Source organism: Tripterygium wilfordii, chromosome 4 (assembly GCF_013401445.1).
Source record: "Tripterygium wilfordii isolate XIE 37 chromosome 4, ASM1340144v1, whole genome shotgun sequence".
Classification (NCBI taxonomy): domain Eukaryota; kingdom Viridiplantae; phylum Streptophyta; class Magnoliopsida; order Celastrales; family Celastraceae; genus Tripterygium; species Tripterygium wilfordii.
This window is the reverse complement of record NC_052235.1, coordinates 1,835,200-1,859,352: the sequence shown is the minus strand read 5'-3', so window position 1 is coordinate 1,859,352 and position 24,153 is coordinate 1,835,200. Positions and strand designations below refer to the sequence as shown.

Genomic DNA, 24,153 nt, shown 5'->3' with positions numbered 1-24,153 from the left:
AATTCACATATTTATAATGCAGGGTTTTTTTTTTTATTTGTTAAGTAACATATGACTACAAGTTGACTCTCATGTCACACACTAGAGTGGCTCTCTCCGATTGCTCATTGCTTTCTCTCCGCACACCTTGGTTTCTCCCTCGCTTCAACCGTTCCGTTAATATCGACAAACAAACATTACCCAACAAAATCATGCTTTCTCTTCAAGCAAAACCCACTGCTGCTCCTGCAATGTTGAGGAGACCGCTGTTGTTCGCCTCTCGTTTCGCTCTCTCCCTTCTTCTTCTTCTTCTTCTTTTCTGCTTCGATTCTTCGCTCTCACTCACTACTGACTCAGATCTTCTCGATCGCACCAATGCAACCGCCTTCAATGCCTCTTCCTCCAAGCCAAAGGACGGTAGCTTCGCTGACTTGATCGATCGGGCTCTCGAGAAGGAGTTCACAGAGAATGATCAACCCGAAGGTTAATTCCTGTCTCTCAACTCACAATATCGGTTCAACTTGTTCGCAACTGAACTGCTGCGATCTTTTTTGGATTAGCTGAAGTGAACAGTCTTTACTGTGTTTCGAGGACTGATTAGTAAACGCTAGATGTACAAAGAAAGAAGTGAAGAGATGTTCAGTTCATTTCAATAGTTGTTCTCTGCAAATTAGGGTTGCTGCGTCAATGCGTTGGCCTGGCTTGCCGCAGTTTCAAAATCTTCTAATTGAGATTCTGAATTTTAGACACGTGATTGGATATGATCTGGATATATCCCTTATGGTTTCCATCTTTAGATTAATGAATCGTGTCTCACATGAATCGGGTCTCACGTGTTTCTGCCTTCGCAAAATTGTTAAAATCTGCTCTAATTTTAGAACCTTTAAATGCGATTTTATACCGTTTGTCCATGCAAATCTAAGGTAGATTGATCCAGAGTGCGACCAATTGGGTTAGGGCATCTAATGCCAAATGGAGCCTCAAAGTTCTTTCTATTTTTAGAATTTTGGGCTACTTTATGTTGTTTGTATCTTATATGGAAATGCTAGATATATAACTGATAATAACAGTTGTTTTCACTATGAAATATCTATTTACTCCCATTTTTTTTTTGCCCTGGCAGCTGCTGATGCTGGAGGCTTCAACAACAGTGTAGCTGAACATGAGGTTAGGCATACCTTTTTGTTTTTCTTTTTGGACAAACATGATATAGGATATAAACAGCTACATAAACATATTTTCCCTTCGGCAATTCATGTTGTGATTAATCGTGCTGTTGTCTTAACATAGTTTCTCGATTGCATTGTTGTTATGGTACATTATCTAATGATGCAATGATGGAAGTATTGCTGGCTTGCTCTGATTATCACGTTTTCCCCTCATTTGGATTCATCTAGAACATACTTTAGCTAGCAGCTTTTGCTGAACTTATCTTTTCTACATGTTGTTGTTGCTTAGGCAGTTCTGGAAACTGTTGCCCGAGTTAAGCCGAAGAAGAATGACACGAAAGAGGAAAAGTATAAACTTTTGTTTTTATAGATTTTTATTTTCTTCTACATGTTATTTGCCCATTAAATAGTAAATAGTTGTTCAGTTTTATTGTGTGTTTATGTCATTGTGCCGGAAGATGCTCTCTCATGACTTCATGATTTTATTTTAGGTCATTTCAACTTCACGATGTTTTCGACAATGGAGCAGAAGACACACCTATGTTGATAGATCGGAAGGTATTATTCCCTTACTAAGAACATCTTCATTTTGATATGTAATACAATTGTTTGAAAGCAAATTGTTTGTTGTTTGTTTTCAGGATAATGTCTTCATCATATCTAATTTTAAAACAAAATATCCAGTGTTGCAGCTTGATATAAGGTGCACTTATTTGTTGTAAGTTATTAAAGCATAATTTCCAGATTGGTCTGATAAGTATATCTGAGTTTTCCTTTTTCCTTTTTGTTTTGCAGATTGATATCAGATTTGGTTGTTGTCATCGTTTCTGCAACTTGTGGTGGCATTGCGTTTGCATGTGCTGGACAACCGGTCTGATTATATTTGTTCTAAGCTTGGATTTCAAGAAATCAAAATTCCAGGATATATTTTCATTCACCGCCATGATGATTCTCTGACATAATTGTTGTCCATACTAAAATTACAGGTTATTACTGGATATCTGCTAGCAGGATCTATTATCGGACCAGGAGGGTTTAATTTTGTTAGTGAAATGGTGCAAGTATGTGCTGTTTTTTTGCTTCCATGAACTTTTTGAACCATGGTCTTTCCGCAATGTTACTTGGCTGATTTGCTTGATTGAGCTCATCATGCATGACATCAACCAGAGTTTCTCTTATTAAAAAGATCATTGAATTATTTCTATGTCTACTATAGTAATATTGAACATTACTGTTTTCAGGCTTATAAAAGCTTCTTGTTGTAATGGTCTTTTTAATAAGAGACATTATGTCATGATTTCTCTTTATTGAGATTTTTCTTCTCTTATATTATCTTACTGCTTTAGAACTGTAAACTTGTTCATTAGGTTGAGACGGTGGCTCAGTTTGGTGTCATATTTCTTCTTTTTGCACTAGGCCTTGAGTTTTCGACAGCAAAGGTAGACCAAACTCTTTTGACTTCTTCTTGTTCCTTTTTTTCATTTTAGTGTGAGCAAAATTGTGTGTTGAATTATTTTCTCCTTAATTGTAGCTTCGAGTTGTCAGAGCAGTTGCTGTTCTTGGTGGCCTGCTTCAGATTTTCCTATTCATGTGCTTGTCTGGAATTACAGCCATGGTATGTCAAACTAATTCATACATAAGTTCAAAGTAAATTTTTGTTTGTAGTTCTTTTCTTTTTCTGTTAAACGATCTTTAGTTTTTTTTTGGTCTCGATGCTAACCTTTCTCTTTCTTAATGCTGCATTTTTCATTTGTGTGCTATATGCAGTTATGTGGTGGTAAATCTTCAGAGGGTGTTTTTGTTGGCACATTCCTCTCAATGTCTTCGACAGCTGTGGTAAAACCTTATGTGGATTTTCTACATATTTTGCACTTGGCATAAAATTGCATGTACTGCGGTCTGTTTGTTCTTTTTTCACGTGATTCTTTGTAATTCCAAAGTTGTACGACTTGGGCTGCAGGTATTGAAGTTCTTGATGGAAAAGAATTCTACTAATGCTCTTCATGGCCAAGTCACTATCGGCATACTTATTCTGCAAGTATGTTCTTTCCTCTCATATAATTTTGCTATTTTTGACTGTTCCATCTTCTTCTTGAATACCACATACTTGTTACTGGTGACTACTGCTTTCTGGCCCTCGAGTAGTTAGTGTCAATTGTTAGTTTGCAAATGACTCTCGAATATTTTCCATTCAGGACTGTGCTGTTGGTTTGCTGTTTGCTTTGCTTCCAGTTATGGGTGGAACTTCTGGTGTTCTTCAAGGAGTAATATCCATGACTAAATTGTAAGTAAAAAACTTGTATAACATTCTGAATGTCTTGACAACTAGAGTTAAAGAGGTCAGGTTAAATGTACTTTTTGGTTCAGCGATCCATTTTTGAGATGTACTCTGGCTATTATTACTGGTGAGTAATTCTTCTTTCGGACCAGGTTGGTGATGTTGGTTTCCTTCTTGGCTGTTTTGTCGATAATCTCTCGAACTGTTGTCCCTCGCTTGCTTAAATTGATGATAAGCCTGTCTTCTGAGGTACGCCATTTTTTAGTGAATTGAGTGTAGAACCACATAATACTATTTTCTCTTGATTACTAAATCCATGTATTATGTATGTGAGATGCACTACATGGATTACAATGAATTTTTCCTAAGACTTCATTTTCATTTGTGCAGACCAATGAACTCTATCAGTTGGCATCAGTGGCATTCTGCCTACTTGTAGCCTGGGTTTGTTCCACTTGATACTTCTTTGTTTGAAATGGTGCTTCTTCTTTGACATGCATCTGTATCATTTCATTTTATTTGCAAAATAATCATATAGTCAGTCCCATTTTGCCTGTACAATATTATCATCTTTAATTCCTTTTCTTATGATGATAATTAGTTGGATCCAAGGTATTTGGACTGTTGAATGCAAAGAGTATTGTGGTAAACTAATGAAACTGGATGCTAAAAGGTTGGGCATAACCATGCGAAAGATCCTGTGTTAAATTGAAATGTTCATTTATCTTATCTAAGAGATATTACAATTTGTGGTTCCTGCCCAATGCCTATGGTAAACATACTAGGCATATTTTTTTTCATGGGAAACATACGCAAGGATGTTGTGTCTTTATGTGGTGCATCTGAAGATCAGAATTGTAAAAGAAGACGAGAAATGGTTGTTTTTGCAGAAATGGCAGTACTGTAGCTGTTCTTGGTAGTGAATTGACTGTTTTAATGATGTCTTTAATTTTGTGTATTTGCCTTTTATGAGACACGTCATTACATAGCTTGCATCTTTTGATAGATCATCGGCATTTTGTGGCTACATGTTTATGCAACTTTACATCATTCAGCTTTCTGAAAGAGATTTGAAGCTAGTTATGTTTGAGTCCTGATTTCTTACAGACTGCCGATCAAGTGGTGCTACTGACTAACCGGTATGATGATTTCAGTGTAGTGATAAGCTGGGTTTAAGTCTAGAACTGGGTTCATTTGCTGCTGGTGTGATGATATCAACAACCGATCTTGCTCAACATACACTGGAACAAGTAAGGCAATGTAACATACTGCTTTATGATTAAAACTTTAAAGTTGCAAGGATTAGACATGTTTAATCAGGTTTTGGTGATTGCAATGAAATTGTAGGAGAGAAATCCCAGGTACCTTTGTATGAGCGCATGTTAGGGTTTGACAATCTGTTTGGATGTTTCCTTGCCCGAGAGCTTGGGATCCATGTTAAACTCTCCTTTTCTTAACTTACAGACCGAGATGGGATGGATCCTCTTATGCATGCTGAAGTCTAATCACATTGAGCTTGCTTCCCTTTGAAGAAAACCCTACGAGTGTTGGACAAACTAGCATTAACCAACCGAGGTTTCAGTGCTTACTGCCATTTGTGTTCTCACCTGACCTGAGAGTCATTCCATTATCATGGGAATTACCATACTGCCCCATAAATCCATTAATATGCTGGCTCAATAGTCTAGTCAAATAATTGGCTTAATAAGGTCCATACCCAGGGAATCGCCGTAACTCTGCCATAAATTCGTTAATTCTTGCTCAATAGTCTAGTCAAGTAATTGTTTTGTTACAACCTGGTGTCATTGGTTAAACCACTTAAAAAGTCTCTTTGCTAGCCTATGTGAGGAAAAGGCAGTTCCCACACCTTTCCATCAGTTTAAGAGCTTTGTGCACTGGGTGTAACCTTCTAAAAGAAAATATAAAAAGAGTGTAGCCGTTATCTTACCTTGAGTCTCATAGCTGAGATATTGTGGTTTGAGAAGTTTGTCAGCTATGAACAAATGCTTACAGTAGATGGTTAAGAGAATCTTAATGATGTCACCCATGCTCTCACCTCATCCCCACATTTTGTCTTTCCCTATACCTATTCTCTTCTTCTTCTTCTTCCTCCTATATGATCTGTAATTGTGTACATGATTATATGTTACGATCGGTACCATAGTAGGTAGCATGAAATTTTGCTCATCTGAGGCATTTAATGCCAATTCTTGTTAGTTGTATTCGTTGTCTTTTCTGTGGATCCAAAGCTGAGGTTCCTTATTTTATGCAGATTGAACCAATACGCAACTTTTTTGCTGCTCTATTCCTTGCCAGCATTGGGATGCTGATTCACGTTCATTTTCTATGGAACCATGTTGATATATTGCTGGCATCTGTTATATTAGTAATTATTATAAAGACAGCTGTAATCGCTACTGTGGTCAAGGGGTTTGGCTACAGTAACAAGACATCATTTCTTGTAAGGTTTTGTTTTAGTGCCTATTAGGTAGCATAACTTCTTTTAGATCAGTTCCTGAGGAAACTTGGGTGTATCTACTTGTATAGGTTGGAATGTCTCTGGCGCAGATCGGGGAATTTGCTTTTGTCCTTCTCAGCCGTGCTTCAAATCTTCATCTAGTTGAGGTTAGTGCTGCTCTTGCAGTGCATAATAGCTACAATTACATGAAAAGCTATATTGGTAAAGAAAGTTTGCAATATCAAACACTTTCACTGTCTACTTTAAACATTAAAAACCAGTCTCGTGTGATTCAGATTTCATACCTTGTAACTTCTAGAGTGAGATAGGAGACATTTTAGAACTAAATGACTGAATCTTTTCAGGGAAAACTTTACATGCTGCTGCTTGGGACAACTGCTCTTAGTCTGGTATGATTTCTTTCAATTAAGTTTTGAATTATGTGACTTTTTCTTGTTTACGATTTTCATAAGAAGGTATTTGGAATACCTATTTTAGTTCTTCTTGCTCTTCTTCCTCTACGACCAGCCCTTCAACCCCTGACCTGAATATGGAGAGGCATTCTACTTCCTCAAGCCAAGGGAGGCCAATTGAATTATTTGGCTTTTAACTTATGGATTCCATACCATGCCTTGTATCTTAACCATGTTCTTCTGCTTGCATTATGGTGATTGTTGATGAGCAGTAATTTAGGCTAAGCAAATATCCTCGGGGGCTTTGAGGCCTCATAATTTGATTCAGAGTTGCTCTTCTACATGTAATAATATATGATGGAAATTGCTATTCATATTCTTCAAGAAAACATTGTCCTGTTGTCTCATAAAATACCTAAAGCTGTTGTTTGACAATTAAAGAACTAGGAGCATTGGTATAAAAGTTCTATTTTTATATAAAATATTGTCTATATCTGTGTGCATTGTGTCAAGCTCATCTGTGTCTACCTGTTGAATCTTTTGTCCAGATAGTTCTTGCCTTCTAGTTCTTGTTAAATTTGTACAGCTGGAATACAGTTGGAGAGAATGTAGTTTGAATTTCTGAACCTGTCCATATTATTTATGGGATGGGAAAGCAGTCAAACAGTACTAGCTTAATCATGAATGTGAAAAATGGAAGGTTTTGTTGAGTCGGGGGAACAATTTGATGTGCAGATGCTAATTGAAGTGTGATTCAACTTTTTCCAAAGCATATTTATGTTCTGCAACAAGTATTCTTATTTTAATTTTATGATGGGATAACTTAAACAATATACATGCAGGTTACTACGCCTCTGTTTTTCAAGCTAATTCCCGCTGTAGTGCATCTTGGGGTGCTTTTACGTTGGTTCTCTCCTGATAGTTCCATTGAGGTAAGATCAATGCAATAAGTCAGTACTCGGTATTGAAGCAGTGATCCCCCCCTTTGATGAACATAGAAGTCATGTCATGTCATTTATGATTTACTCCTAATTCTTCTAGGCTTTGTTCTGAAGGAAATCTGAATATGTTCTTGGCCCTTTCAGATTGGATTTAAAGGTGACAATATTCGGTCGGACAGTGGTAAGCAGCGGATTGCTTTGATGGTCCAAGGACCTCATGACTCGTGAACACCATATGTAGATGAACTGAAGTAATTTGCAGTTCTGCCTACAAAGCACCTTAAGCTATTGGCAGTTTTCACCACGAGGCAAACGTTGATTGAGTTGTTTTTCTCCACTCCTATACAAAGCTCCTCAAGGTTCTCATTTTCTGTTATATATGATTAATCTAACTGAGATGAACAAATCAAACATCAAGATTGGAAGAACTAGGAAGACATAATCTAACCGCTTGAAGGAAGGTCTGATGAAGCTTCGCCCAAGACTCAGGCACTCATTATTTCTCATTATTCTTTTCGATATATCATGGTTTTCTGTGTGGAGGTCAGTTCCATCGTTGAGTTTTGGCAATGGCCTTTTGAAATTGTACAAATGTCAAAATGCATCGGTTTTTTTTTTTTTTTCTTACTATAAGTTATCATTTTTAAATCACGATATTAGAAGATGAAGCAGTGCCAATTGTGCTCATAATCACTGCTGATTTCAGAGATTGTAACACATTCATTTGAAGGTGTTAGCGGAGTAACTTTTCATGAACTGCTTCAGGTCGGGTGAAGAAGTTTGTCAAATGTATATGAATGTGACTTTGTTTGCCTGGAAGTTTGGTACTCTTATTGCTAAAGAATCAGTTCAGGGGATTCAAATAGGATTCCTTTTGTGTACATGGATTGGACAGCTCCCATTCTAACTCCTTTATTTGTGTTAGTGCATTCGCTGTGCTATGTATCACGATGTAGGGCAATAAGTCCAAAACCATTCCTAATTATATTTGTCTGTATGTCACTAAATTAACCAAAGACAACAGAGATATCCATGAAGAGCAAGGCAAATCCGTATATGGTGATTGGGACAAGTAAAGGTAGGCACTAGGAATAAACTACATGCAACTCCAACAAGAGCCAAGAGCCAATAGTAGCTACCTCCACTCACTTTCCACTGCTAATGGCCACGTTAACATGACCTCTTTTTACTACTTCTTGCTCATCCGTCCCTGCTTTGGTCATGTCTCTTTGCACACCAACTGTGGCAATATGTGAGTCCTGATGGCTTCAAGGGTTTGAATCTTTGAAGTTTGAAGTTTGAACACTCTACAGTCAAGTTTCAACAATATAACAAACAATAGTCAAGTTTCAACAATATAACAAACAAATGGGATATGCACATATCTGGGTTTCTTCTTTGTTTGGCCATAATGCAATCATCATACGATCTCTTTTTCAAAGTCGTTACTTTTTTCCTGCATACAGACATACATGTAGGAGCTGTATCATATCTGTAATTTCCACTCAACTCAGAATTATACATATGATCTCTAAGTTACACTCCTACAACTGTGTGGGCGGGAGTTAAATGTATCATCACGGGATGAGTTTGTTAGACAATTCACATGATCTACGATTATCCAGCTTCTTCCTTTTCTACGATTGGGACAATTCCTCCCTATTTCATTGAACTCAATTACCTTTCTGTCCCTCTTTTCCTCCTCTTTTTACACTCATGTCCCTTCTCTTATTTGACTACTCTAATAACTAAAAACCCTAAACTTTTTTTTTTTAATATTTTATAATATGGAATCCACATAGTTGGTTACCAGACAATTTGTTAGTAACCATGCAACTCCCATGAACTATTTGAGACATAGGCTGAGGCCCAGTGTGGGAAGATAAATGTTGGGCTGAGTAAGGGTTCATCTCATAAATTGCGATAATGAAAACACACATGAGACTTGAACTCACGACCTTCCGATTGTGCTAAGAATTAGCGCTGTCAAGTTCTCCATCTCAGTCAACAAATTGTTGTGCAGAGACAGAACAACAACCTCTTGATCTCTAGTCTGATAAACTGAGATGTATGCATAACCAAGTAGTTGAGAAGATTTTCCACTTCATCAACATGTGTCACTAATAATATGAATATAATGATCTTTTCATTTATGTACCTTGTACTTTAGAAGCGGTCACACCTCTTAAGATCTCCTTTCACATTATATAAAAGAAATGATTTTCTCATTCACCACTTAACAGCCGCCCTCGTGTATTCATTTTGCTCTCGTTCTTCTTCTTACTTTCATGCCAAAATTAAGCCATGGAACCACCCCCAAAAGACATATCCCCAGAAGAGTACAAAGACCTCAAACCTCTCATTGACACATACCACATATTCGAACCATCCCCAAACACACGCACATCCCTAATCACACAACGAATAGATGCCCCGGCCAGTGTTGTGTGGCCTTTGGTTAGGAATTTTGAGAATCCACACAAGTACAAGCACTTCATCAAGAGTTGCAACATGAGAGGTGATGGTGGAGTAGGCAGCATAAGAGAGGTAACCGTGGTTTCCGGTCTACCGGCCTCCACGAGCACCGAAAGGCTAGAGATTTTGGATGATGAGAAGCACATATTGAGCTTTAGGGTTGTTGGGGGAGAACACAGGCTCAAGAATTATAAATCTGTCACTTCTGTTAATGAATTCAACAAGGATGGGAAGGTATACACTATTGTTTTGGAGTCTTATATTGTTGACATACCAGAAGGGAATACTAAGGAGGATACAAAGATGTTTGTGGACACTGTTGTCAAGTTGAATCTTCAAAAGCTTGGTGTTGTGGCAATGGCTTCTCTCCATGGACATGATTAAATTAAGCAATGCTATGTGGGTATGAAATTAACCTTAGTGGTCAGTATTGCTTATTCTCTGCTGCAAATTGGGATTTTTTTTTGGTCTTTCTAGTGGTCAAAGAGTTGGGATTGCTTTGTATTTTAGTTGAATTTGATAAAATAATATTATTGCATCTTCCTATATATATATATATATATATATATATATCTTCTTGTTGAAATGTTATGGGGATTTGAATTAATAAAATATATTGATGATGTTTCACAACAAATGGTAAAAAGCATGCATGCACCAAATGTTATAGAATTAATGTTCAATCCATGAGTACTCGCATCACAACTTAATTTACATATATGCGCCGTTGCATATTGATTATGAATAGTGCAAGTACTCTTGCAAGCTTGGTCATACACATGTTCTTCATGAGGAGTGTTGATTTAGTGGGTGACCAATTTGGTGTAAAGTTTGTATTGCAACAACTTTTCATGTGTGGGCTTCAATGTCAACCTTGAATCAAAAGACAAAAAGAGAGATTTCTTTCTTTCTGATACATGTGAGTAATCTTACGGGTCATATGACTGAGACTCATAACTTTTTTGGGTAATCAATAATCAAATTATGCAAATTTGTCATTTGGACATTCGATATGGGTTGTCAGACCTGCATCATAAGAAGTTTTCTACCAGATAACAATGTAAGTTGAACCAAACTTCAACGCATGACCACGAGGATATTATTCATAATAGAAATTGAACTTAGAACCTTCCAAATCTAAAATTGGATTTAGAACCTTCCAAGTTTATAGCCTATATGATTTGACTTTATGAAGATTCATTACTAAACTATTACCAAGTGATAAGTTCATATTGTTTGACCAGCTATTACCTAAGTGGTTGACTCAACTTGTTTTTGGTGCAGCCATGCCACCATAGCCACTTATTATCACGTTTCCTACTTTCCTTTTAACGTCTATTATAAAGTTGCAAGAATTTAAAAAGGGAAAAAAAAAAAAAAAACATTGCATCCATTGGGCCTTCCTTCGAGGGTAATATGGGCCGGTTCCCGAAATGAGCTGACAGAACTTGTGGTTGGAGTAGAACCGGGACAACGCCAAGTTCATAATATATAAGGCCCAATCGTTGGGCCCGTCACTAAAAACAATCAACAGTGGCCCATAAAATTCACTTGCAATTGAAGACAAAAAAATTATTCCACTGCCGGGAGTTGAACCCGGAATTCATGCTTAAGAATTTGCCATTGTGCTACAGTGGATCTTTGATTATTTATTCGAGAATTTAAATTATTTAAAGCATAAATATTTGAAATATTGCAATAGCAAACGTAAGTGATCTAGTTGGCCCATGTTTTCAGCCCAAGTCAAACAAACTTTTCAAGAAGAAGTAATAGCGGGCCAAACGAGAGGTCACGTCGTGTAAGTCAAAGCCCGTTTCGTGAATGGGCCTTCTTATTGGTCGTTGATGTGTTAGGGTAAGTCTCCTGATCATTGGGCCCGTCACTAAAGTGGCCCATAAACCTCCCTTGCATTCGAAACAAAAAATTTCCGATGCCAGGAGTTGAACCCAGAATTCAATCCGTAGAATTTGCCTTTGTGCTACAGATTTTTGTGATTTGTTTGAGAATTTAAATTATTTCAATCCTAAATCTCTGAAAGATTGCAATAGCCAACTTGAGTTGGCCCAAGAAGAAGAAATTAGCGGCCCAAAGGAGAGGTAACATCGTGCAAATGAAAGGCCATTTCATGAATATGCCTTCTGGCCCATAAGTTTCTTGAATTCGAAAAAGAAAAAATTAACGACTTATTCCGCAGTCAATAATTGAAACCGGAATTCATGCCTTGAACGTGCCTTTATGCTACAGCGGATTCCTTTGATGTATTCGAGAATTTAACTTATTTCAAGCCTAAATAACTGAAAGATTGCAGTATTGCAATGCGTGCTTCATACTTCATAGAGTTTGCAAGGAACTTGTTGTGTCCTCCTCAGGTTCTGTCTTAGTGTCTTTGGCCTCGGCTGAGTTTGTTTCTTAGTTTCGTTTTTTTAACTTGTTGTGGGCTTGTGGATATATATATATAGGCACTTGTGTTTAGAAGTTAAACTCATATATAATTGAATTTCAGTGATCAGATTCAGAATCTCACAACAATTATATATAAAGGATATTAACAGATCCATAATGGGTTCGTAAAAGAATTAAAAAAAAATTTGCTGGCTAATGCTCAAACGACGAGAGGGTCTCGGTCTCAGTCTCAGGGTGCAAAGAGCACCAGTGGTGTATCGCTGCAGTGCTTTCTTTAATTATTAGTTGGACTGCACCATCACATCAATATTCAAGATCCCAAAAAAACCCTCAAAGAAATTATTTTTCTTGGTTTAAGTTTCCAAACCCCAGAAAAAGCTATTGAGAACACGAACATCATGATCCAAAAACACTGATCAAAGCCCACTTGACAACACTGTTTCATGACTTCATCATTATATATGGTTCAATACCAATAGTGCACTTCATAGTCTTCCAGACAAAGTGCACACCCTATGAACTACTCTGGTTGGCCAAGACAGACCTTGAAAGACTCCATAGTAATTGCCCTCAAATAAAATCGTCAGAAAGATCACATTTTGGGTTTGCTTGCATCAGCAGCTTTACCTCTGTCTCTCTGTAGTCTGTATATATACCCAAGGACAAGTTGCTTAAACAGTGTTTTGCTTTCTCTCTCTTTTCACATTGGATTTGCCTTAAAACTCAGTTTGTTGGATTCTAAAGAGAAAGTTTGAGACTCTCTTGCTTCATTTACTCATCTTTCTCATCATAACTAAAATTGGCTAAAACAGCAAGAGACTTTCCCTCTGAAAAAATGGGGCTGAGAAGACCTGCCATGAACAGCAGTTTCAACAGAGAGAATCCAGATATTTTGATTGTGATCATTGCAGATAAGCAGAAGATAACAAGGGTTGGCAAGGAGGACAAAGTAGATCAGAGAGAGAGAGAGAGAGAGAAGAGAGAAGGAGATGGGCCCTCAAAAGCCTGCAACAGAAATGAGTGGTACTGCAACAAAAGAGTAATGTGTTTCCCTCTCTCTTTCTCTTTGTTTTTATTACTCTGTTTGTGGGTTTTCTTTCTCTCTCCATCTGCATTTATGGGTCCAATTCTTTCATTTCTTCCTCTCTGCAGAAGCTTTTGGCAATCTTTACCTTTCTTTTATTGGATTCTCTGAAATGGGTATCCTTTATTTACAAAACCCATAGGTCATATGTGGTTTGAGCTTTTCAAACTCGTGGGTAGAGAAAGAGATGATAAAAATTATTGATCTCTGAATCTCAGTTTTTTTTGGTTGGATTCTTGTGGAAAAATGCCACTTTTCTGATCACGTAAAGAACATAAACCTGCAATCTGTATTGGGATTTTCTTTTTGGGTGTGTCGTTTGAGAAAGGTACGCGTAATGCATGAGTCCTTGTTATGCTTTTTCCGCAAAAACAAAGTTGTTTTCCACAGTTTTTTTTAATGGGTTTTGATTATACTCTTTTGTGGAGAAAGATAGACCAATGATTTCATGTGAATTTTGGGTTGCTGTGGCTTGTATTGTGCTCTTTGTCTGAACCTACTCAATAGGATCCATCAGTGTTGAAGCAGAGACCACTTTATCTCTTTAGGTCCTCGGACTTAATTTTTATCATTTCTGCATCAAAATTCTTGATTCTACCGTTTTGCTTTCTGCAATATTTTGGTGTAGAAAATTCAAAATTGCTCGTGACTAGCACCTCTGAAATGAGTGTAAGGTTGTTCTTTTCTTTTCTGTTTTTTTTTTTTTCCCCTTTTCTTGACTGTTGTAGACTATCTGTTCTAAACATTCGTTTGCACTTCTGTGCTGTAATTGTTGAATGGTTTTGCTTGTGATTTGTACTTCTTTTGATATTAAATTGAAGACCTCTCTTACTTTCTTTTTATAGGTAGTGACTAGTGAGTACTATTCCCTAAAATGTTAGTCTACACTATGCTTAAAGAACTCAATCAAGTAGGAATGATGATAATCCTCGAGATTTAGCTTGAAAGGTAACCTTTGACCAATTGTTCTCTTTAAAAGACATAGAATGTATGGATACAATCATTTCCAGTCCAATCCCTTCCCTTTGAACACTGTAGGGTTTGGCATCCATCTTTATGTATCATCTTCCCATGCTGCTGTTTTCATGGCATCATAAGCTTGTCACTTTAGCTGTAATGCTGATGGGATTGAAATTTGATAGAACTGATCTTTACTTGTGTGTCCTTCTAGCTTTTGGTTGACACTCCTCTAAAGGACCAAATGGGATAGTGGGTGATAGAATCTTTTGAGTTTTATGTTTGTAATAGAATCTTTTTTTTAGAAGTTGCCTAGCAAGTATGTATGCATCATAGTGCGAACATGCAATGATGGTTGTAAATTGCTTCCTTGAATCTACTCGACTAATTCTCAATTATGTGTTACCGTCTGCCGGGTTAGCTAAATTGTATTTGAACTTCTATATTTCATTTTCAGGTTCATTTTATTTGAAAAGTGCAAGGAGAATGGTCAGAAGATAGATACTGCTGGCAACAGCATCCAAATTAGCACATTCTGCCTTTCCCTGATCTCTGCTGAAACATAACTGGTCTATGATTCATGAATCATGGCAACATCCCAATGATTTAGGGGCTGTTCTCAACGATTGTTAGTGATCTTTTTGGTCCTATAGTGATGGAGAATTGCTACGTTCCAATAGATATGGCCAGCAGCAATGTGTTTGTGGCATCAAGGGTCCCATCACAGACAACCCCCAATTCACTGATGGAATTTGGCTCATTTGATCATAACAACCAGAGCCAGGCATTATCTGGACACCCGGTGGTCTCAGATTTGCAAGCTGGGCCTGTCAGCGATCTCCTCCATGCAAATATTCAAATGACGGAAAGAATTGGTGTTTTTGAGTCGGATGCATTGCCTGCATTGCTTGGAAGGAATGTTTTGGGAGAAGCTTCACGTTGCAGTTCAAATCCCATCAGTAACATTGACTTCCAGCAGCAATTCATGAGCGGAACGCCGATTTCTGGCTCTTCACTTGCTACCCTTTTAGCTGTAAGAAGTGATGTTCAAGAAAATCTGAACAACTTGTCAATTTATTCTCCTCCAATGTTTCCTCCGCAAGTGCTAAGAAATTATGATTGCTCTAATACTTCAAATCCCACATTTGACACCCATGTGTACTATGGTCATGGTGAAGCGCATGACAAGGTTCCTAACACCTCAGTGGTTCCTGAGAAGACCCTGTTAAGACCAGGCTTTGAATCATTTTCATCTATGGGCAACATGGATCTAATTGGCTGGATACCTTCAAATGGTGTAAATGTGGATGTAGATAATCCCTATGGCTCATGTAAATATAATAATGAGCTTTCTTTGAGTCTTGCCACTTCCCAGCCTTCAGTCATCAGTGGAATAAGCATCACAGATCAGTGCTCGGAGGTAAGATGTTCTGAAATGACACGCGGTTGCTTGGAAGGAACAAGGTTGGGTTCAGAACAGACTTCCTGCTGTGGTAAGGAGCTCTCTCTGAGTTTCAGTTCCAACCGAACCGCTCAGTACTCCCAAGTGATATCTGGATCGAGATATCTTTATGTAATTCAGGAAATACTTGCTCAAATTGTGAGCTATTCACTAGAAAATCTAGGTCACAAGAGATTCTTTACTGGTGGAATCAGGGCAGGGGAAAATGCACCACTCTCTTCAAGATTCTCTTTTGAGGGAGGGATGCCCTTCATGGGTTATGATGAATATCCTGATGCAAACAGCATGTTTGAGGTTGAAATGGAGCCAGCTGCGCGAAGACGAGCAATGGAAGCAAAGAAAAACCAATTGCTGACACTACTACAAGTGGTATGCCTCATTTAGTGCTTCTTACTGTTGGATTCTTGTAGCAATGTAGTTTGATCATGATGTTAATTGGGATTGGGATGAGACATTCACGTATATATGTAAAACAGATATAGGTACCAGCCAACGACCTTCATGCTCGAGCACTATGGAATTCAATCGTAATGTCAGTCATGGTCTAAAAATAGAGATAAGAACTGCTTATTTGTCGTTAGACATAATGTGATAAACTCTGTTTGGCATCAGATGTGTAGTAATGGACAATGAAGTTAGGTAATTTCAAGTACTCCAACGGTTTGAACTGGTTGTTTGTCTCTGTTAAGCGACGTGGGACACTAGCTATGTTAGAAATTAGGAGGGTTGATTGAATTGTCTGGTAATTAACTACAAACGATAGATTTTGGTTCTTTTTTGTTCCTGACTTCGATACTCTTGTTAACTCAGGTTGATGATCAGTACAACCAATGTTTGGATGAGATCCATACAGTTGTATCTGCATTCCATGCTGCAACTGAACTGGAACCACAAGTGCACGCTCGTTTTGCCCTTCAAACAATCTCATCTCTATATAAAAGCCTCAGAGAGAGGATCAGTAACCAAATCCTTGCAATGGGAGCGCATTTTGATAGTGAATCCATGGTAGAAAAAGAAGTATCTTTTGAAACTTCCTTCTTCCAAAAGCAATGGGCTCTCCAACAGCTGAAGAGAAAAGATCATGAAATATGGAGACCACAGAGAGGCTTACCTGAAAGATCGGTCTCAGTCTTGCGTGCATGGATGTTTCAGAACTTTCTTCACCCGTAAGCCCTCGTACAAAACAAACTGTCTTGCATGTATCTCGACCGGCATTTTGTTGTTCTAGGTGTCATATGTTAACACAACGTCTTGCGCTGATGTCCAGGTACCCGAAAGATGCAGAAAAGCATCTACTAGCAATGAAGAGCGGATTGACAAGAAGCCAGGTAGTCATAAACATAAGCAAACTTACCCGAAGAATCGTCTGAATCGTTATTTATTGTCTGGAACTGAAATTTGAATGAGTTCTTTGTATATTTGTATGAGCAGGTATCGAATTGGTTTATAAATGCCCGTGTTCGTCTATGGAAACCAATGATAGAGGAAATGTATTCAGAGATGAACAGAAGAAAGGCACATCAAAACGGAGCAGCAGAAAGCTACAATAAGAGATTACACATGCTTGGATTCAACAATTGAATGTGAATTGAAGCTGAGATGAGAAAGAAAGAACAGCATTGACAAGCTTGGACCATTTGTTTACTTTTTATCACGTAATAGGGTTGAAAAACACATCCAAAATATGGTTCTAAGTGTACATATAATGCTTAATTGGGTGGTTAGGGGTGCTATTCCACTAGCATTAGTTATTACATGTATTAGGATGAATGAATTAATGTCTTATAAAGGTAAATCAGAAGCTCTACGTAATGTTTTGCAAGTCATGTGCCTCACCTTCAAGCCTGTTTTATCTTAGTTGCAAGCTTTTTTATGAAATTGTATTTTTTTAAGAAGAAAATAACTTAACATAGAAGGAGGAGAAGGGTTTAGCAGCTTCATGAGCAACTAAGGCAGAAATAACGGTAGAAATATAAGTAGGAAATTCTTCTAACTAAATTTGTGAATCATAAAAATTAGCACACAATCGAGCAAGAAAATGTGATACTCCGTTGTCGGTCGAACATAACCAAAATTAACAGATTCGAAAAAAGACGCAAGTTTCCTTATTGTATCAATAAAATGATCAAGCTTTGTCGGGGAAAATATAGGGTATATTGGGTTGTCATCATCGTCATCAAAGTTTTTATCTCTAAAATTTGAGGTCGGTATATTGGTTTGGTACAAATCCTATAAAGAAATAAAAATTTAAAAAAAATTGGTATACTGTGTAGCCAATGTGGTAGATGATTAATGTACACGTCAAACTTTATGCTTTAATGGATGGTAATAAACTAATAAAAATTAAAATATATTGCCAATCAATAAGAATTGATAATTAGCATATATATATGCATTGAAGATAACCTAATTTAAATGTAACCTAATTGGTTCTTAAAAAAGTAGTTTACGCTTAAACCACATGCATTACGAACACACAGTTGTCACGCAATAGGGTATTATATTCCAGGTCGGAGTCGACGTTCTCACTCTGTGTATTTATAGTGTTTGCGAAGGCTGTGTAGTTCATACTTTGTAGGCAAATCTGATAATTGTTGTGGAGTGGTGCCGTGGTGGTGCAATGGCAGGAGTGGTGGTTGTGGTCTTCGACTTTGATAAGACAATCATCGACTGTGACAGTGATAATTGGGTAGTGGACGAGTTTGGTCTCACTCACTCGTTCAATCAACTCTGTCCTTCCATGCCTTGGAACACTCTCATGGTTACTCTTCTTTTAAAGGAAACACATTCTTGTTCTTTTCTCTTTTTTTTCTCATACACAGAAAAGGACTAACTGGGTTGTTTCTGGTACTGTGTTTGCAGGACAAGATGATGATGGAGATGCATTCTCTGGGAAAGACAATGGAGGAGGTTGCAGAGTGTTTGAAGCTGGCTCCGATTCACCCGAATATGATCTCTGCTATCAAGTCAGCATACAATTCTGGGTATTATTTCTTGTCTAGTGATGCTCGTTTTGTTTTTAATTTGAAGTGGATAAATAGATGACTGGACTTGATATGTTTATATTACTTCAGGTGTGATTTGAGGATACTGAGTGATGCAAATACTTTCTTTATTGAGACAATACTGAAGCACCATGGATTAATGGATTGTTTCTCTGAGATCAACACAAACCCGAGCTTTGTCGATGAATCTGGGAGGCTTAGAATCTTACCATACCATGATTTCAACTCTTCTTGTCATGGTTGTAGTATCTGCCCTCCCAACATGTGCAAGGGTATGGTGATTGAGAGGATCAGAGCATCTGTTTCCGCGGAGCGCAAGAAAAGGTTCATCTACCTTGGCGATGGAGCCGCGGACTTTTGTGCAGGATTAAAGCTTAATGAAGAAGACTGTTTTATGCCAAGAAAGAATTTCCCAATCTGGGAGCTCATTCAAACTAACCCAATTCTTGTTAAATCTGGTATTCATGAATGGAGTGACTGGGACGAGCTTCGTACTAAGCTTCTCAACTTGACCGACACGATCATCGTCGAAGAGAAGTGCTGCAATTTGGGGTCTGAAGAGCTGGTTCCTCCGGATTGCAAGTTCCATACCAGTTCCATGTCTACTACACATGAAACCTTTAGTCATGTCCTCCCTGTTCCTCACTAATTGGATAGAAAGAACTTTTTTGTTCACATTCAGTGGTTCATGTTAATTGCAATAAAGTATAATTTGATTGAAGAAAACATGATTCTATGGACCATGTCAGCAGCAATTCTTTATGAAATGACAGCATATAATGCAGTACAAATGAAAGGTGTGTACTGGTGGAAAGTGACGCGATTTCACCAAATTACAGACAGCCTGCAGGCCCTGCACATAACAAGCTAAAACCTTAAATATCATTCCAAGACAGTTCATTGAATCAACAAGCTAACCTCTCATATTGATATATCACTATCATTCGATATGGATGGTCGAAGAACTTATTATGAGAATTTTACAGAGAACTTGGTGATTGGAAGGAACTAATGATTTTATAATTACAAAAGAATGAATGACACCATTTGCTTTCTTCCTAACATTTCTATTCACCTATATTTCCTCTTTTCCATCTTATCTACAAATGTCTATTGATCTCCCTTCTCATCCTATTAAAACAAATGAAAGAAATTTGAAACGTCTGTAAGTAAATAGATAACAAAAAGAAAATTTTACAGCCTCTTCGCAAAACCTGTCAAGACATTCGCGTTTTTATTGGTTTCAACTTCAAACCCATGCTTTCTGGTGATAAAAGCTCTGGTGAGATGCAAAGCGGACTCAAGGGACTTCTTGGGCTGACACTACACTTAGGCGGCCTGTACATACCATATCCCATGAGAAAGTACTCCAACGGGATCAACATGGCATGAGGCTGTTCCTCAGTTACAATTGACCCACATGATTGAACCTGCAGTTATCAACACCCGTGGATAAACTTTAAAAAAAGTACCAAGTTTTCCATACATCATACAAGCCAAATATTACACAATAGGCTGGGCCATTGCTACGTACCTCAACCAAGGCACTGTATCTTCTATCTAGTTTCGAAGTCATGTGAACCGCCTCAGAGTGAAACGGAGAACTGTCCCCAACAAAAATTAGAGAACGGCATTGCAGCATTCTCAATCCTTCAGTGATGTCTGGCCTCCTGTTGGACCACAAGACAAAATTTAATGTCATATCAAAAGGTGCAAGCATGTGATGTATGCGTTTCACCGAGTTCCAGAACCAGTAACAGCAAGACGAAATGTGTATGATTGGTAAAACCAGTAATCACACTATAGAGAGCAAACACATGGAAATGAAAGCTTCCTTTCAGCAAGAGGCATTACTCATTCATTGCTTCGAGAAACCTCCACACGTTCAAGCTCTGCCTTTCATCCAACAACTGAGAATAGAAACACAAGTTAAAAATTGCTTAGTTCCTGACCAACAATCATTAAGCTTCTGTAAGACATAAGAGGGTTACATAGGAGAGAGGAAAGACTAACTCTTCTGCAGGCCAGAACTATGTCTGATTCTGGCACTTGAGAACAACCACGAACCTCCTATCACATCATTTGGAGTCCAATTACCCAACTGATCCAATATCCATAAGCAAATCAAGGAGATCAGCTTGAAACAGAAAAGTACCTTGCTAAAATACCGCTTTAGCAGTAACTCCTTCACGACTCCACACATGCCATAGTAGTATACTAAATTCAATAGCACCTGCAAATAATTAGGAGTCCTTGATTAGGATTGATTGATAATTCTAAGCCCATAACAAATGACAAAAGGATCAGAAGTGAAACCTTGTTATACAACCATTCTGTCCAAGAGGGTGCTTTGCAAAGAGGAGAAACAAGTATCAAACCAAGAACCCGTTGTCTGTATTTCATCTGTTGCAGACACAGAAACCCAGCAGTAAATTTCAGGACTCTAAAACAGAATTTTAAAGCATTTACAAGCAAAGTATCTGCATGCTGCTAAGGAAGACAGCATACAGCAAAGAGGGTAAGAATGTAAGCGCCAGCTGTAACCCCCATACACATTACTGCATCAAGCCTGGGAAAAAAATGAAAAGGAAAGGTAAGGAATCAGCTTACTCCCGAAATTCCTAAATTTTTAAATAACTATGACAATAATGAAAGGGACAATGGATGATTTGATGCAGGAAAATGACAGCTTCAAAATTTAAAAATATGGGGTAATTTCGTCAAGCGATATTCTGTTGAGACTGACACCGCAAACAGACCATACATAAAATACCTAAAGAAGTTGAGAACCTCCACAATCTGATCTGCCAAGTCATCAGCAGAAAGCAAAGGGTCATGCGGGGTGCTAGTGGCAGCTCCTAACTGCAATGTTTCTTGAAGAAAGTGCTGGATAAGAAATAATGTAAATTGTACATTCAACAAACATACATCTAGAGCATAGCTGGAAGTCTAAAGTGAAAAGAAAAGAAAAAATTCTTTTTTGAATGGAACAAAAGAAGGGAAAAAAGTTGTGCAGTCAAGCTATCAACTTACAAACCTCATGCCCAGGAGGACTAATATGATATATGCAGAAATTGTGGAGGAGCAAGGAACATGCTTCTGGACAAAAGAATAGTCCTTGAAAGCAGGACATATCTGCTTAGACCATCCAAAACAAATCAAGTTAGATGTTTGTAGTTCATACTTTTATTGCCAGAATAAACGAATAAACGATTTCTATGGCAGGCAAAAAATCCCTTAATTTTATCCATTATGAAAGAAATAAAGTGCAAAATTACCAACTTATCTTCATTTCTTAATACCTCAATTAAGCAAACTTAAGATTCAATCAAACCCAAGACCCTTGAAAAGAGCAAAAATGCTTCAATGCTAGTCAGTCAATCTCGTATGAGGGCGGAAAATAATTTATGGCACAAAATTAGCATTGCAAGGAGCATAAAACCATATAGTTGCTAAAAAATCCGCTAAAGAGATCAATCTAGTCTCCATTAAGCTTCAGAAAAGAGTATTTTTCAAAAATCAAATTTTTTTTGGCCTATTAAAATGGTAATGCTTAGTAAACTGAATGAGAGCTTGATAAAAAAAAAAAGGTGTGAAATGACTGAATTGAAACTCAAATTCTAGTTTACTCACAATTTAGAGCTAAATCAGGATAAGTGATTAGAGCTGGCTTGTCCTGATCTCCATATACAGCAACAGAAATAGCACCTTGGCGAGTTTCTATAAGATGCTCCTGCAGACATAATCAATAATTATTCATATCACATTGAACAACAGTTGAGCAAAGTGCATGTCAATGAAGCATTTTCGTCATCTATGGTCAATTCAAAATAAAGTCCTAAAAGGCAAACTCATATAAGTATGTCCTGTGAGGATAGGACTTTGCATGTGCAGCAACGCCTTCCACAGACATGGGCCATGGCAAAATGGTCCTTATTATCAACCATTACCAACAGAAAACACGTTTAAAGACAAAAATAAATATTGGAAGGCTAATATTTAGAAGATATTAATATTAGAATTGGCAGAATTTAAGAAATAGCTAAATAGCATAATTTTCCAAGAGAAGATCCTTGAGCCACAGAAAAGAAAACAAAAACTTTGCTCCTAAGGTTCTAAGACCTTGCAGCCATGTGGATCAAATGCCCAGTAATCATCAAACTGCACAAATATACTTCACGTAAACAGAATTTCCTAAAACTAAGCTGAAAAAACTGGGCAATCAAAAATAACAAAAAAATCCATTCCATAATAAATGATAAAAATATTTCCGCAGTACAAGAACTAGCTCACATGACCATAAACAAAATTTGAGATAGGTGTTTCCCAATACCCACACGTCATACCATCGGTCCCAATACACAAATCAGAAGCCAAAAGATAGATTGAAATGCCCTTCAAAGAAATATCCATATAAACAAAGCATGAAAAGGTTGATAAATATCAGCAGCTGACTAATAGAAGTCTAAGCCTTATCACAAGAATGTCAAATAATCTATCCACATTCAACTAAAGAATTAACTAGAATAAACGAGATAGAACAAAACAAGGATAAAAACCAAATTTCGAGAATGAAGTTTTCAGGCTTAAATCAGATAACTCGGAATCGATTACGAAGACCAAAGGCAATCTGTTACTTTGCCCAGACAACAACAAAAAACTACAAAATACAGCATTATCGATTACTTTTCCTTTCCCACAATTTCTCATCAGCCAAACGGCATATGGATATCGTATTGACTGGTACACGTATGGAACAACTAATACACGCATTCATATTTCATACGAAAATACAAATAATGCAATACCTTCCCACCAAGAGAGATCGTTTCGATATCAATGGACACCGAGTCGCTTGAATCTGCCATTTCCCTCGCCCTCCCTCCCTCCCTCTCCCTCTCTCCCTCCCTCTCTCTCTCTCTCGCTCAATTTGAGAATACAATGGTTTTTCCTTCCATGGCTTATTAAATACCAAAATTTTCTCTTTAAAAACTTGTAACCCGTGGTTAACTCAAACGAGTCACCGACGCTGGATTACACGAAGAACTCTCGTCACGAGCCGTCCGTACTCGCAGGACCCAACCTCATACTCTGGTTAATTTTAACCCTAGTTCGTAAGGCCGACAACTTTTCTCCAATTACTATTTTGCCCTTTTCTATAATTCTATGGTGATATTAATCATATTATTGACTTCCGCATATATCTTGTCTAGTTTTTTTCAAAAAATTACGATCAAAAATTTAAAATCTTTTTTTCCCCTTCTATTTTCTGTTTTATCTCTTACCATGTCAGTCAAAATTATGTTTAAAATTTAAAATTGGATTTTTGGGGAGTGAGATTATGAGAATGTAAAATTCACACAAAAGTTATAGATAATTTGATTTTATTTTATAGTATGAAATATTATATTATGACAGAATTTATTGAACATTAATGTTATCTTATTAGCCAAAATTCAACCAAATTTTTTTTGGGTCAAATCTGCTTTGCAATCTCTCTTTATTTTCCTCTGATTTTTGCCTTTATGC

At 37.5% G+C, this 24,153-nt stretch overlaps 5 protein-coding genes across 7 annotated transcripts; 4 read left to right on the top strand and 1 right to left on the bottom strand.

Annotated features, from left to right (window-relative positions):
* Positions 1-33: 33 nt before the first annotated feature.
* LOC119997609 (K(+) efflux antiporter 6-like) lies at positions 34-8,132 on the top strand. Its single transcript, XM_038844748.1, has 20 exons — positions 34-462; positions 1,103-1,146; positions 1,438-1,496; positions 1,640-1,706; positions 1,790-1,851; positions 1,944-2,019; positions 2,135-2,209; positions 2,516-2,587; positions 2,680-2,763; positions 2,916-2,984; positions 3,109-3,186; positions 3,344-3,432; positions 3,579-3,675; positions 3,817-3,870; positions 4,581-4,676; positions 5,699-5,887; positions 5,974-6,051; positions 6,250-6,294; positions 7,140-7,229; positions 7,383-8,132. Exons 1-20 carry the CDS (start codon positions 72-74, stop codon positions 7,464-7,466), a joined length of 1,899 nt encoding a protein of 632 aa, XP_038700676.1. The 5' UTR covers positions 34-71; the 3' UTR covers positions 7,467-8,132.
* Positions 8,133-9,477: 1,345 nt separating this feature from the next.
* On the top strand, positions 9,478-10,264 carry LOC119997625 (abscisic acid receptor PYL2). The gene has a single exon (XM_038844768.1). The coding sequence runs from the start codon at positions 9,543-9,545 to the stop codon at positions 10,095-10,097; it is 555 nt and encodes a 184-aa protein (XP_038700696.1). The 5' UTR covers positions 9,478-9,542; the 3' UTR covers positions 10,098-10,264.
* A 2,395-nt stretch (positions 10,265-12,659) lies between these two features.
* LOC119997610 (homeobox protein ATH1-like) lies at positions 12,660-17,439 on the top strand. 2 transcript variants are annotated; one of them, XM_038844750.1, is made up of 5 exons: positions 12,660-13,155; positions 14,615-15,988; positions 16,430-16,785; positions 16,887-16,947; positions 17,051-17,439. In XM_038844750.1, exons 2-5 carry the CDS (start codon positions 14,813-14,815, stop codon positions 17,198-17,200), a joined length of 1,743 nt encoding a protein of 580 aa, XP_038700678.1. In that variant the 5' UTR covers positions 12,660-13,155; positions 14,615-14,812; the 3' UTR covers positions 17,201-17,439. The 2 variants fall into 2 exon arrangements, with proteins under 2 accessions (XP_038700678.1, XP_038700677.1); XM_038844749.1 differs by lacking the exon at positions 12,660-13,155 and adding an exon at positions 13,175-13,528.
* A 721-nt stretch (positions 17,440-18,160) lies between these two features.
* On the top strand, positions 18,161-19,367 carry LOC119997619 (thiamine phosphate phosphatase-like protein). Its single transcript, XM_038844762.1, has 3 exons — positions 18,161-18,380; positions 18,482-18,603; positions 18,694-19,367. Exons 1-3 carry the CDS (start codon positions 18,240-18,242, stop codon positions 19,271-19,273), a joined length of 843 nt encoding a protein of 280 aa, XP_038700690.1. The 5' UTR covers positions 18,161-18,239; the 3' UTR covers positions 19,274-19,367.
* A 157-nt stretch (positions 19,368-19,524) lies between these two features.
* Positions 19,525-23,581, bottom strand: LOC119997617 (protein NDL2). 2 transcript variants are annotated; one of them, XM_038844759.1, is made up of 11 exons: positions 23,433-23,581; positions 22,258-22,357; positions 21,662-21,759; positions 21,398-21,510; positions 21,133-21,193; positions 20,941-21,027; positions 20,780-20,857; positions 20,638-20,694; positions 20,479-20,534; positions 20,159-20,294; positions 19,525-20,054 (listed from the first exon to the last, which is right to left on the bottom strand). In XM_038844759.1, exons 1-11 carry the CDS (start codon positions 23,490-23,492, stop codon positions 19,842-19,844), a joined length of 1,059 nt encoding a protein of 352 aa, XP_038700687.1. In that variant the 5' UTR covers positions 23,493-23,581; the 3' UTR covers positions 19,525-19,841. The 2 variants fall into 2 exon arrangements, with proteins under 2 accessions (XP_038700687.1, XP_038700688.1); XM_038844760.1 differs by having other exon boundaries at positions 21,398-21,486.
* Positions 23,582-24,153: the final 572 nt, after the last annotated feature.

What these genes read in the sequence shown, in the direction of transcription:
- LOC119997609 (XM_038844748.1), top strand. Translation starts at nt 72, where the DNA reads ATGTCACACACTAGAGTGGCTCTCTCCGATTGCTCATTGCTTTCTCTC. An exon ending in TTGCATGTGCTGGACAACCG is followed by an intron (nt 2,020 to 2,134) that starts GTCTGATTATAT and finishes CTAAAATTACAG; the next exon opens with GTTATTACTGGATATCTGCT. An exon ending in CAATGTCTTCGACAGCTGTG is followed by an intron (nt 2,985 to 3,108) that starts GTAAAACCTTAT and finishes CTTGGGCTGCAG; the next exon opens with GTATTGAAGTTCTTGATGGA.
- LOC119997625 (XM_038844768.1), top strand. Translation starts at nt 9,543, where the DNA reads ATGGAACCACCCCCAAAAGACATATCCCCAGAAGAGTACAAAGACCTC.
- LOC119997610 (XM_038844750.1), top strand. Translation starts at nt 14,813, where the DNA reads ATGGAGAATTGCTACGTTCCAATAGATATGGCCAGCAGCAATGTGTTT. An exon ending in TGCTGACACTACTACAAGTG is followed by an intron (nt 15,989 to 16,429) that starts GTATGCCTCATT and finishes TTGTTAACTCAG; the next exon opens with GTTGATGATCAGTACAACCA. An exon ending in GCGGATTGACAAGAAGCCAG is followed by an intron (nt 16,948 to 17,050) that starts GTAGTCATAAAC and finishes TTGTATGAGCAG; the next exon opens with GTATCGAATTGGTTTATAAA.
- LOC119997619 (XM_038844762.1), top strand. Translation starts at nt 18,240, where the DNA reads ATGGCAGGAGTGGTGGTTGTGGTCTTCGACTTTGATAAGACAATCATC. An exon ending in TGCCTTGGAACACTCTCATG is followed by an intron (nt 18,381 to 18,481) that starts GTTACTCTTCTT and finishes CTGTGTTTGCAG; the next exon opens with GACAAGATGATGATGGAGAT. An exon ending in AAGTCAGCATACAATTCTGG is followed by an intron (nt 18,604 to 18,693) that starts GTATTATTTCTT and finishes ATATTACTTCAG; the next exon opens with GTGTGATTTGAGGATACTGA.
- LOC119997617 (XM_038844759.1), bottom strand. Translation starts at nt 23,492, where the DNA reads ATGGCAGATTCAAGCGACTCGGTGTCCATTGATATCGAAACGATCTCT. An exon ending in TCCTGATTTAGCTCTAAATT is followed by an intron (nt 21,760 to 22,257) that starts GTGAGTAAACTA and finishes TGGTCTAAGCAG; the next exon opens with ATATGTCCTGCTTTCAAGGA. An exon ending in TTTCTCGAAGCAATGAATGA is followed by an intron (nt 20,295 to 20,478) that starts GTAATGCCTCTT and finishes GTGGTCCAACAG; the next exon opens with GAGGCCAGACATCACTGAAG.